The sequence below is a fragment of the Nilaparvata lugens genome, chromosome 4 (assembly GCF_014356525.2).
Source record: "Nilaparvata lugens isolate BPH chromosome 4, ASM1435652v1, whole genome shotgun sequence".
NCBI lineage: Eukaryota > Metazoa > Arthropoda > Insecta > Hemiptera > Delphacidae > Nilaparvata > Nilaparvata lugens.
This window is the reverse complement of record NC_052507.1, coordinates 14,127,717-14,141,270: the sequence shown is the minus strand read 5'-3', so window position 1 is coordinate 14,141,270 and position 13,554 is coordinate 14,127,717. Positions and strand designations below refer to the sequence as shown.

At 31.9% G+C, this 13,554-nt stretch overlaps 1 protein-coding gene across 1 annotated transcript in view; it reads right to left on the bottom strand.

Moving 5' to 3' along the window:
* LOC111048749 (multidrug resistance-associated protein 1) overlaps window positions 1-10,457 on the bottom strand; it is a 53,245-nt gene extending 42,788 nt beyond the window's left edge. The window contains exons 1-7 of the mRNA XM_039426715.1: window positions 10,305-10,457; window positions 8,685-8,861; window positions 6,966-7,088; window positions 5,669-5,803; window positions 3,806-3,934; window positions 2,574-2,764; window positions 1,104-1,247 (exon numbers count right to left, since the gene is read on the bottom strand). Coding sequence (XP_039282649.1) covers window positions 1,104-1,247; window positions 2,574-2,764; window positions 3,806-3,934; window positions 5,669-5,803; window positions 6,966-7,088; window positions 8,685-8,861; window positions 10,305-10,418 — 1,013 coding nt within the window. The 5' untranslated portion in view covers window positions 10,419-10,457. The remainder of the gene's footprint in view (window positions 1-1,103; window positions 1,248-2,573; window positions 2,765-3,805; window positions 3,935-5,668; window positions 5,804-6,965; window positions 7,089-8,684; window positions 8,862-10,304) is intronic.
* Between the last annotated feature and the right edge of the window lie 3,097 nt (window positions 10,458-13,554).

The window sequence follows — 13,554 nt, the reverse complement described above, 5'->3', positions numbered from 1 at the left end:
CGGTGCCGGTGGCCATTTTAATATTAGACAGTTTTACATACGAGTTTTAATGAATTACATATACTACAACAAACACTTCATTTTCAATAATTTAGCTCATACTCATAATACAATAAATCCAATTAACTTTGGTATTGCTCATCCCCGACTCCTACATAACTACTTTAAAAATAATAGTAAATACATCTTTCATATATTATATAGAAACGTTCCCAATCATTTAAAACAGTCAATTACAGTATTAACACCTACAAGCAACATTTGAGTAGATTGTTATTAGAAATTGGCAGGGATGCTGCAGAACAACTGATTCAATCCGCCTTCTTATTCAGAACTTAGTGAATTTGCCATTTATAATGATTAAGTATAGCCTTTAAGTTACTATTTATATATTTGTCTGTATATACTTATTACCAGTATGGAATTTCATTGTGTGCAATTTATATTCTTGATTTGCTGATGAATGTTAGTAGATTCAATTACAATAGTTTTAATTATAATATGTACAAAACATGAGAACATAATGTCAATCAACTTGAAAGAGCTCACTCTCCACTCACAGACTCAAGTCTTTGTGGAGAGTATTCACTGTTAAATGTATAAATGAATTTTATAAATTTGTATTATGTTTTGTGAATAAAAAGCTATTTGATTTGATTTGATCTCTCATAAATGCTGTGGTTGAATGCGTAGAGGAACACTGTACTAACCAAACTCATATGGCTTTGGAGTCAACCAAAAAAAGACAACTGAAGATGATGCCTTAATGCATTGAAACTTAAGTTCCAAATAATTTATGTGGAACTGACAACATCGTTTTTATTTCACCTTAATATAGACAAATTCCACAATATCTCTCTCTGTTCATAGAGTAAATTTCAAATGATTTTAGTGAACCGACTGAATTTTTGAAACTTCAGTTTCTGTTACTTCTGTTTCGGCCATAAGTTCAATCATCATTCCGCCAGGAATTATTGTGGTAACATTTTCTGTTGTTTGCAATATTTGGCAAAAATAATTTTTTTCATTCTACCTTTCAAGTTACTGAAAACCTCTTTAATTCTATGTTTAAAGTTTCTTGGAAATTACTGTAAACCACAAACCTGAGAACTTGAGGATTCATGAAATAAGCGATCAGATACAAAGTCGCCAGTAGAAGGCCAAACAAAAAAGTTCGAATAAAACATTTGGCAAATACCAAAAAGAGTTTTGATCGAGTTATCTTCCATTGGGAACCATCTTGTCTGCTGAACAAATTGAAACCAATTATTATTAAAGAATAATCAATTGATTATAAGAGTGGAATTATCTTTTATAAAATTCAAGTTAAATTATCAACTGTAATTAAAAACCCCTAAATTATATGTGGAAATCGATATCGACATTTATGAGCAACCATATTGACGGATACCTGTCATTGTTTATAGTAATAGAAATTTAATTCTATTTCAGCAACAGCTAATATTGTTACTGGGTTATACTATCCCCCTTCCATACACCTTAATATCAAAACCCATGTTTTTAGGAAATAATATACTGGAATTTTCATTAGGCCTAATCACAAAAATGACTATATCGATAACTTGAAAATAATTATAGTCTAATCCATGATTCCAATTAGCGCTCTTAAATATATGACTTGAATTTATCATTTATGTAAAACTACGTATAGCCTACTTGCATATATACAAGAGGATCATAAAAAATATTGACATGTATAGATCATACATGTCAGACAATTCTCAATAGAATAAGTTAACTGTCTCAATATCAACAATATAATTATTTCAACAATAAAATTTTACAGTTTTTGACCAAACGTAGTGAGGTCTATGTTTCAACTCGATTTGCTTTTGTCTGTCTGTATGTAACGCGATTACGGCCAAACGCGTTGATAGAATTCGATGAGATTTGGCAGGAATATTCCTTTTCCAACTGCGCGTCGATGAATACACGAGGTTTTTTGAAATTTTGCATTTTAAGGATAATATGGAAAGAAAAGGAATTCCTCCATACTCTGATATCACTAAATATATAATCTACTTTGAAGATAGGATCAGACTATAGAATTATTCATAATCAAACAGCTGACAAGTGTATTATTGCATGCATTACACAGATGTCTGGCCGTGTCTACTTCTATAAGTTATCAATATTCTCACATCTGAAAAACAAATTTAATAGGTGATTGAAAATAAAATAAAAAATAATTAAATGAACTGAATAATGCCGAAGAAATTATAATATTCTTGATTGAGAAATATTAATTTTAAAATGGTTGAGAAATAATTTTATCAGATGGAAAGATTATCACGAAACTGGATAAATCATCATTGAGATACAAATTCAAACGTGAACTGAGTGTATTAACATAAGTGAGTTTTTGATCTTGGTGAAAACAAGTAACAGTTTTTAAGAGTAAATTATGATTCAACTGAATCAACTATAGAACAGGTTACATCAGATACTTGTGGATGAGAAAACTGCGTGAGGTCTACTGTTCACAGAACTACTAGTAATGAACTGGTTATAAATCAACCTAATAGAAACTAAATAAATAATTATTCACTCACTGTTTCTCTTCTTGCACATCAGAATAATGTTTCTCAAATTCACCAATTATGTTTTCAGTTGCTAGTTCATCTTTCAATTCGAAAAGATCTTCTTCATAAATCTTTCCTCTATTGGCCTTTCTAAGAATGGGCCTGATCCAAGATGCTACAAGTACCGTAGGATAGGCAGCAATAGCATCAGGACACATTTCCTTGTAAAAATGAATTTTATTAATAGTTTTAATTTATAAAAAGCTACTCTTTGTGCAGCTTCAAAATAATTTAATGGCTTTTTCATTTGATTGTGTACATAAAATGCAATTTTTTCCATAATAGAACCTGAAACTCTAATTATATCTCATTGATTATAATTCGATTACTGTAGCCTTCATGCAATTTTGCTTGATTGTGGAAAGTCTTCACCAAAGGTGGGCGGACTACAGTGACTACAACTAACTATAGTGGGATCACGTTGTGAAATCATTATAAATCATGGGATGGCAGTTGCCAGTTTTATTTTTCCACCGCCATCTGTATTAGATATCTGTAACTCAAGTCATCCCGTTTTATCTGATATAATAATAATTTAATTATTTATTTATTTAATTTTTGTACTATTGTCTTTTTTTCTTTAAGGCTCTTTGAATATAAATAAAAATATAAATCTGAGTACCCTTTTTAAATTATTTCGTCACGACATGCTTCAGCTACTAATGCCATTTTCAAGTGATTGGAAAATAAATGAATACTTGTAGATTATTTGTTTATTCTTGTAGATAATGATCAATTAAATAAAATATCTCAAATATATTCTATTCGTTAATAAAACAATATAAAAATTTTGAAGCATCCTTTATTTAAAAAAAAACTTTAAAATAGTTCAACAATAGTTTCGGTGATCACACCATCGTCAGGTTATATCAAATTCATATAACCATAAATTTATATAACCTGACAATGGTGTGATCATCGAAACTAGTTGTTGAACTATTTTAATTTCTTTTTGAAATAAAGGGTGCTTAAGATTTATATATTGTTTTATTAATTTAAAAAGTAGCCCATGTGAATAAAATGTTTTTTATATTTTATTCGATAATCTATGCTTTTTTGTTTAGTTTTATAAGTACACTTGTTTATTTTTGTTAGGTTTTGAGACGCATTCATGTAGCCTACATTATAATTGATTTCCATGTCTTAAATAAAGAAATTGACGGATTAGAATATTTTAACAAAGCAGTAGGTACGGTACTTACCCCAATACTATCATTGTACTTCTTTCCTTTGGGTAAGCTATCCTTGAAGAACGTCAAGATGAAATTCAATAGGATCAATAAATAATAGGCGAGGTAGGAAACTGGCTGGAATATTTCTGATTGATGGTCCTGTCAACAATAGAAAATTTCATGAGACTTCAAATTCAAATTGGTTTATTCATAAAATATTACATATTTACAAAATATAAAAGTGTTATGAATTACATGAATAAATTCTCCCTGCCTGGATGATTTGTCCGTGTGCAGGGAGGAGTCGCAAATTATCAGACAGAAGGCAAACACTAGCAATAATAAAATAAATTAAAAACTATGAATAATAATTAAATTTGGAAGAATAATAAGAAAGTTTATTATAATAATGAATATTAAAACTAAAGATAGAAAAAAATGATAGTTTCAGCTCGGCGGCGATTAAAGGGATCAAATTAAACGACGTTTAAATAGATCAGCTCCTATGAGTTGAATTGTATTGTATGTTTGTATTGTTGTATTCTGTAGATGTTTTATTTGTTTTGTATTTTATTATTTTAAATTGTATCTAATCAAAGATATATATATATTTCTGACACAAAATATATTATAGGTATATTCCGGTTGAGGATATAGATTATTATATTGAACCCGTTTGGAGAGCCTCCTCACAAGTTTGTTTTTTATTGAAAACAATTTCAAATTGATTTCTATTAAAACTTCAAATTAAAAAAAAAAAACAATATTCGATCAAAATAACAAGAAATTTACTTCTTTTAAAACCAAGTGATCCCTATTATATTGTAATGAGTGATGTATTAATTCTAGCACAATGATCTTCCGCTTCCTGTGTATATCCAGATTTAGTATATCCAGACTAGTCAGCTGTTGATTATCACCTGGGGTCAAAACTTATTGTGGAACGGCAAAGGTAGAGTGTAGCTGAGAGTGTTTGAATAAAAAATGCATGTTTCCGTTTCCTTCCACTTTCCACCCTACATTCGCAGATTGACTATGTTCTGAGATATTTAAATACTACTATCATAATATATTGGAGCGGCGAAGGTAGCTTAGAAGGCGAAAGAAAGCGAAGACATTAATTTAGATACGGTAACTTTATTTATTTATTCTTTATTTCATTCATTCATACAATAAAAACATCATCAAAATGATAGGGAGAGAAAAAATAAGATAACTTGTGCTATTTCTCTCCCAAATTTAGATAGGGTTACACATAATCCTAAATAGCTTAAGTCTTGTAGTTCTTCACTTCAGAAAATTTTCAGTCCTTAAATATGTTCACAAAGTAGATTTTCAAATTTAGATGCATTATTTAAACACTCTCAGCTGCCTTCACTGATACTGTTAGTTGACATTGGAGTAGAAAATTGTGAAAATTTAGTTACACTGTAAATATTGAAACTTTTATTCTTTATTCTTTTCCTTTACTAGTTTTTCATTTTTTAAAATTAACTTTATAATTATCATCCTTAATAGAACATTCATATTTATCTACTAATTTCATTTTTGTAGGTATTATAAATATTTACTTATTTTAATATAAAAAACTTTAGCCCTATATCACTGAATGAAGTTTGTAAATAGTATTTAACACGCAACAAGCAACTAATAACTTATACCCCAACACATATTATTCATAGTGGGGTGTATATTTATTCATTGAATTATATATGCCTATTAAGAATATATTCAATGCATAAAACTTCATTGTTTTAATTGTATTGAATGTTATAATATTCTAATTTGTATTGTAATTGTTTTTTGATAAATAAACTTTGATTTGATTTGATACACTCTACCTTCGATGCTCCACTATGTTTTGACCCTTACAGGCTACAGGCACCAACTTACTTTCTCCAAGCTCATTACTTCTCTACAAAGTTGAATGACACCGCAACTGGCCAGAAACGTCCACAGCCAAAAATGTAAACCAGATCGAGGAAGTCCCTTTCTACGGTTCCATAGCACCAACACCAACGAGAAACTCTGAAAAACATATTGAGTTGATTATCATTTTTAGGATTTTATACTGTCTGGACAGGGCAAAACTGTGTTACAATATCTAATTGTTAGTGAATGTCTGATCGAAAATTGGCCAAACTTAATGCAAAATAATTCAGCCTTATTGATTCAGAAGTATCACAGATATCCTAATCAACATTTACACTGCTCATATACAATCAAAAGCAATAATAAAAACCACAGAATAAGAAGTAATTTATTTTTCAGTAATAATCCATAAAAACTTTTCAATTCATTGAATAAATAAATATCCAGGTCTATATAATTCTCATGAATGGAAAAGATTAACAAAAATATTTCAGTAAAATCAATAAATATTACAAAAGTAAGACTACAGTATGAGGTTCACGATATAGTCAGTGGAAATGATAAGACGTCACAGTTGACAAGTTTCGTTTTCCACCGTCTTCTCTAGTAGATAGCTGTGATTCAAGCTATACTAGTAGGCCTATACCTGATTGTTGTACCTAAGCTACGGCATTTTACAGAGAATCAATAGGTACACTATATTGTACCATGTATGTAGTATGTAGGTACCATAATAATTATACAGATTAGTTGCCCAAAAGTCATAACCCATCATAAAGCTTTTATATGATGACACTGCATGAATTTTTTCTTCTTCTTTCATCTTTCTCTATACTCTATTTTACTCGTCTATCTTTCTATCTTGGTTTCAGTGTAATCCAAATTTTTACTGTGCTTATCTATTACAATTTTAGTTTTTCATTATCTATGTTTACTCATGTACAGTGCTTTTTTGTTTAGGTAGAACTATGGATCTTGTTACTCAGTGAGAATTGTCATATTTTTTTATTTTATTGATTCAATGATACAAAATTATTATGTAAAATAATTTGGAGGAGGACCAACAGGCATAGCCCAAAACTGTTCCTCCCCCGAATTTTGATTCATTAAAATAGTCCAGAAAATAGGTTATGTTTTCTTCACTTTATAAAATTTTTTTCTAATTTTCTCACCAAACACTTGAAACAATAAATTTTGAATTTATATTGTATGAATGAATAGCTTTTAGGTTACATATAACATCATAGGTAGTGGAATTTTGGCTACCCTGTATGATAAGTTATGATACAATAAAAGTTTACGTTGATTTCATACTTACAAAAGAAATCAATTTCAGAAAAGGTGTAGCACAATACACCAGTGCAATTCTTTTATATATTCCTTCATTTTCGTAATGCACCAATTCAATTAAACTGGAGGTTATCAATAAAGCTGTGACAATCTGTAAGAAAACGATTTACCTTATATTATTCTTATTGCAATCATAATCATCCTCTGCTCTAATCATCATATTCGCCCCCATATGTTAAGCAGATAAAATCAATTAAACTATTATTTCCAAGGATATTCATATTCAATAATAAAAATATAGGTTTATTAAGTACTTTCCAGTGTGTATACCTACTGTGTCAATAAGCTGTGGAATAGTACGTAAATCAATGGGAAAAATTATTGGAGGAATATAAGTTTAATTAGCAGAGATTCTCGTCTTGAGATGTGATAAGAATACAAATTCAAATGTATCCACCAAAAACTAGTTATTTGGTTGCTGAATTTATTTTTTAAACCGGACACTGACGGACAAAATGACCACTCCAACTTAGTGGAAAGGCTCAAGTATTGGAACAGGTGAGACCGTGTCTCACCAGATGCATCCTCCCATTTTCTACATAATAAGCAGTCATTTTTTGTCCAATTGTGTCTTGTCCGGCCTGGTGTGATAACACCCTATCCGTCTATATTATGTAATGAGGCGTAAATTTAGCAGTATTCTATTTTTCTAGATGCATTTTGAAAATCAATGTTATATGTGCCTATGCGGTGTGTATTATTGAATGAAAGAGAGAAAGTACCAAGGTCAAAACTCCTAGGTTAATTGCATTAAATTAAATGAAAAGTTTAAGACTTCCGTATAAAAATAAATTTGTTGGCTTTTTGTTGGTGGGGGTCCCCTGAGGGAAGGTCCCACCTCACTTGAATGTACAATATAAGACGACAATAGGCCTTACGACTGTCATACTGCAGCAGGGACCGACAGTTAAACGTGCTAATCCATAAAGAACCCAAAACACGGAAGTGACATGGCTAAAAACCTTATGTTTTTATCTGAGTTTGAGCCCCGGACTTCTAGGCTATAAAATATTATATGATAAATGACAATATACTATACCGGGTGTCTATAAATGAATATCGGGGTTTTAACGCTTTATAAGATTTATTACATTATACTTACAGTTATAAATGATATGTCAAATGAAAGAGCAACTCAAACAGTTTTTGTTCGTTGGCACCAGTGCGCATGTGCGTGAAATGTTTCCGCGGCGATCCGCTAGAATGCGGTATAGAAAAGATGGTTGAACGTAACTGTACCCGACCGCTGGATTGGCCGCAAGGGGCCCAATGACAGAGCTTGCTATGCGTGGCCTCCACGGCCACCCAACCTAACACCATGCGATTTTTACCTTTGGGGTTTCATCAAGGATCGTGTGTATGTGTCTCCGTTACCAGCTGACCTCCTTGAATTACGAAAGAGGATTGAAGCAGATGTTGCAACAATTACAGAAGACACACTACTCAACGTTTGGGAAGAACTCGGCTATAGACTTGATGTGTGCCGTGTGTCAAATGGTGCTCAGATAGAACACTTGTAAGCTTGTATATAAAACTGTTTGAGTTGCTCTTTCATTTGACATATCATTAATAACTGTAAGTATAATGTAATAAATCTTATAAAGCGTTAAAACCCCGATATTCATTTATAGACACCCAGTATAATAGAACAATATAATAGAATAAGTCTGAATGATAGCTTACTTACAACTCTGGATGAATTGACAAGATTCCAAGGAATACATTCTAAGGTTGAATTTCTTATATAATAAATTTCCAGAGGACTGAATAACCAGAAAATTATCAATGGAAACCAAATCAACAACGTCTGCTCAAAGCAAGGTGTCGAGTCTAATCTTCCTGTTTCCAAAGTTTCGTTGAAATCCTAGAAAAATAAAGAGATTTGTAAATAAATGGGCTACTAGACTATAAATAATTGATTCTGGTAATATTCGATATTTTAATTACATTAATATTTTAAAGGTATATTAAAACAGGAGTAACATTTTTGTACTGCCCTACCTGTTTTAAAATTATTATGAGAGCAATAATAAATAATCGCTGATAGTAAAAATTATTGAGATAGGTAGGTATTATTGAATTATATTAAATGAGTCTAAAATGGTTTTCAAAAAACATATAGGTAATCAAAATGCTCGAGTGATAGGTTAATTATTGAGAAAAAAACAGATAACTTAGCCTTTACATTGAATAATAAAAGTAGGAAGTTAAGTTACAGCATAGAGAAAAGATAACACGAGAAGAAATCTCATGGCATAAGGCGTTTATGTTTCAATTTTCACTGTTAACTCAAGCCGATAGTTTTTTTTGTAAAATTATGTGACGCTGTCTCTCATACTGTGTTCTTGTTACACTCTAACCCGGCCAAATCAGTAATAAATTGATAGTAGTTGACCTAACTAATCGGCTTCAGTTAGCTAAAAATCCTCTTGAAATTTGAAACATGAAATACCTACCGTATAGCCTACCATAGGATATCTTATGGTATCTATGCTATCGTTTCTCTATTGTTACAGGGAATAATAATATAAAATAGGCTAAAGTACGTTTAGATACCAATTTTTCTATAGCATTGAAGATTGCCAAAGCCGAATTGAGTAATAAGCCACCTACAAAGTTTAGTAAAATAATTAAGTTACCCAAAATGGTGTGTCACAAATTTCCGTGGAAATCATTGATCTTCAAGCAGGATGATGGAAATTGTAGAATCTATCCTTGAGATTTAATAAAAAAATTGAAAACAAAAGATTACAAGCTCTGAATGACAGCATTCTTCAAGAGTCTAGACAAAAGAAACTAGGTTATTTGATTAAAACTATGAAACATATGATTTTTGAAAAATGCATGCCGTATCTAATACTTCCAAGCTAAATGGTATCAGGCAGACCAAGATAGATCTTATTATAATGGCACGTTATAATGGCATTATTTAATTAACATTGGTGTTGCTATCCTTGTCTACCATTCGATAAAGCAGATATCACTACTATTTATAGATTGATAAAATATTTAGTCTCATATATTGTATCCATTAAAAAATATTCTCTTCACGAATGAAATACAGTTTATTATCATTTTAAACAAGATGAACAGTTAATCAGGTATACCGGTATCAGCCATATTCTATAGAAGACAGTGGCAAGGCAGAGAATCGACAACGCTGTTATCCTATGTATTCACTGCCATTATAACGTGGACATCACTTTAACCTAAGTAGAACATCACAATTTGGTATGTTGAAGGCCAGTCAACAATAGAGAAAAAAAAGCATAGAAATACCGCATTTTAAATTAGAAGACTTACTTACTTGATACTTGTTGTCGTTGTCGAAGACTGGGGATTCCAGATAGAGATAGTGTTTGCTTCCAGGATTCTGCTTCTGGATTCCAGATAGTTGAACTGCTTCAAAAAAGGGACTCATCCTCAAGCTCAGCAAATGAGTAGAGTGGTCTGTCGTTCACTGTGCTTAGCAATTTTGGTCCAGTCATTATAGACATAAAAAAGGGGGTGTGTGCTTGCAATTCTATATTATTTGGGTACATAAGAGAAGTTCAGAACCAATTTCTTCATGAAAAATTTCCTTGTGCTAGATACAGGAGAGGCGCGCTCAAGGACACCTCAAGGATCAAAATTTCAAACACTTACAACTTTTGACACAATGTTCAGATTTCATCGTACTAAACTTCATTCTTCTCGGCTCGTCAAAGCGGTCCAAAATCATGCATCATAAGTCAAATTCGGTCGAAAAATGGTAAATCTATTGTTGAGTGTACTCAAGCCGATAGTTTTTTTTGTAAAATTATGTGACGCTGTCTCTCATACTGTGTTCTTGTTACACTCTAACCCGGCCAAATCAGTAATAAATTGATAGTAGTTGACCTAACTAATCGGCTTCAGTTAGCTAAAAATCCTCTTGAAATTTGAAACATGAAATACCTACCGTATAGCCTACCATAGGATATCTTATGGTATCTATGCTATCGTTTCTCTATTGTTACAGGGAATAATAATATAAAATAGGCTAAAGTATGTTTAGATACCAATTTTTCTATAGCATTGAAGATTGCCAAAGCCGAATTGAGTAATAAGCCACCTACAAAGTTTAGTAAAATAATTAAGTTACCCAAAATGGTGTGTCACAAATTTCCGTGGAAATCATTGATCTTCAAGCAGGATGATGGAAATTGTAGAATCTATCCTTGAGATTTAATAAAAAAATTGAAAACAAAAGATTACAAGCTCTGAATGACAGCATTCTTCAAGAGTCTAGACAAAAGAAACTAGGTTATTTGATTAAAACTATGAAACATATGATTTTTGAAAAATGCATGCCGTATCTAATACTTCCAAGCTAAATGGTATCAGGCAGACCAAGATAGATCTTTATTATAATGGCACGTTATAATGGCATTATTTAATTAACATTGGTGTTGCTATCCTTGTCTACCATTCGATAAAGCAGATATCACTACTATTTATAGATTGATAAAATATTTAGTCTCATATATTGTATCCATTAAAAAATATTCTCTTCACGAATGAAATACAGTTTATTATCATTTTAAACAAGATGAACAGTTAATCAGGTATACCGGTATCAGCCATATTCTATAGAAGACAGTGGCAAGGCAGAGAATCGACAACGCTGTTATCCTATGTATTCACTGCCATTATAACGTGGACATCACTTTAACCTAAGTAGAACATCACAATTTGGTATGTTGAAGGCCAGTCAACAATAGAGAAAAAAAAGCATAGAAATACCGCATTTTAAATTAGAAGACTACTTACTTGATACTTGTTGTCGTTGTCGAAGACTGGGGATTCCAGATAGAGATAGTGTTTGCTTCCAGGATTCTGCTTCTGGATTCCAGATAGTTGAACTGCTTCAAAAAAGGGACTCATCCTCAAGCTCAGCAAATGAGTAGAGTGGTCTGTCGTTCACTGTGCTTAGCAATTTTGGTCCAGTCATTATAGACATAAAAAAGGGGGTGTGTGCTTGCAATTCTATATTATTTGGGTACATAAGAGAAGTTCAGAACCAATTTCTTCATGAAAAATTTCCTTGTGCTAGATACAGGAGAGGCGCGCTCAAGGACACCTCAAGGATCAAAATTTCAAACACTTACAACTTTTGACACAATGTTCAGATTTCATCGTACTAAACTTCATTCTTCTCGGCTCGTCAAAGCGGTCCAAAATCATGCATCATAAGTCAAATTCGGTCGAAAAATGGTAAATCTATTGTTGAGTGTACTTAAGCCCATATTCCAATACACAAAAAATGACCAATTTCTATATTCAAAGCTGCATGTCTTGTGAAATACTTCTGCTAAAATTTCCAAATCTAGTGAGGATGTGAAAATTTTCTCCCTCTACCCACTCCAATAAATAGCTTTAATAGCTAATACATAGCTTTGAATATAGAAATTGGCCATTTTTGTGTATTGGAATATGGGCTTAAAAACACTCAACAATAAATTTTCCATTTTTCGACCGGATTTGACTTTTATGATGCATGATTTTGGACCGCCTTGACGAGCCGAGAAGAATGAAGTGTAGTACGATGAAATCTGAGCATTGTGTCAAAAGTTATAAGTGGTTGAAATTTTTATCCTTGAGGTGTTCTTAAGCGCCTTTCCACTAGGAAATACTGAAATGAAGTGAGATGGGGTGAAATTTTCATTGATGCAACTATTGATCGTTTGACCATGACATTTGAAGGGGGTGTCAGTGACACAATTTTTGACTTTGCAGATTAATTTGGACTAGTTAGTAGGTGAACATAGCAAAAGTGTGCATCTTTATCCCCTCTTTTGAAGGTATGGATCCGCTGAGTTAACACTTGTCGCAGCTATGAAAATTTCACCCCCTACATTGAAGCTGCTATAACAATGAGAGGAAATTGGAATAGTCAAATAATACATCATTTCAAAGAGAATTCAATGTTGAACAATCCTACAATAAGCATAAGTTTTTATGATGCATTGTTAGAGAGGTATAAGCCCTGAAAGAGCAAAACATTGGATGAAAACCTGTTATTTCAACAATTACACACCTTCAAGAGCGAAAATCTCGAGAACTGTTGGGAGTATCACAAAATTCCACTGAACAAAATGTGTAGAGAATTTATCAAGCTTCATTTTTGAATAATTATTTCAGTCGGTTGAACGCATTGTTCTCTAGATATGAGCGTGGAAGCAAAACGCTGCTAAATGCAACTTTTAAACCACCCTCATCCCCTTAGCACATGAGTTAGGAATGGGGACTTTTGATATGTTCTCCTCCCAACTAGTCTCAACATAGCTGCAAAGTCAAAAAAATTGTTTAAAAGATTCCCTCCAAATTCCTATGTAAATTAATCTATTGTTGCAAAAATTGAGATTTCACACTCAACACTAAAGCTGCTACAAAAGGTGTAGGGAAATTCGTAAAAGCGTGAAATTATACATCAAATTGAAGAGAATCAAATGCCTTATGAGCTCATAATCAGCATGGATTTTTCCCGTCGATTTTTAAAAAGTTATAAGAGCAAAAATAGAGAAAATTGGTGCCAA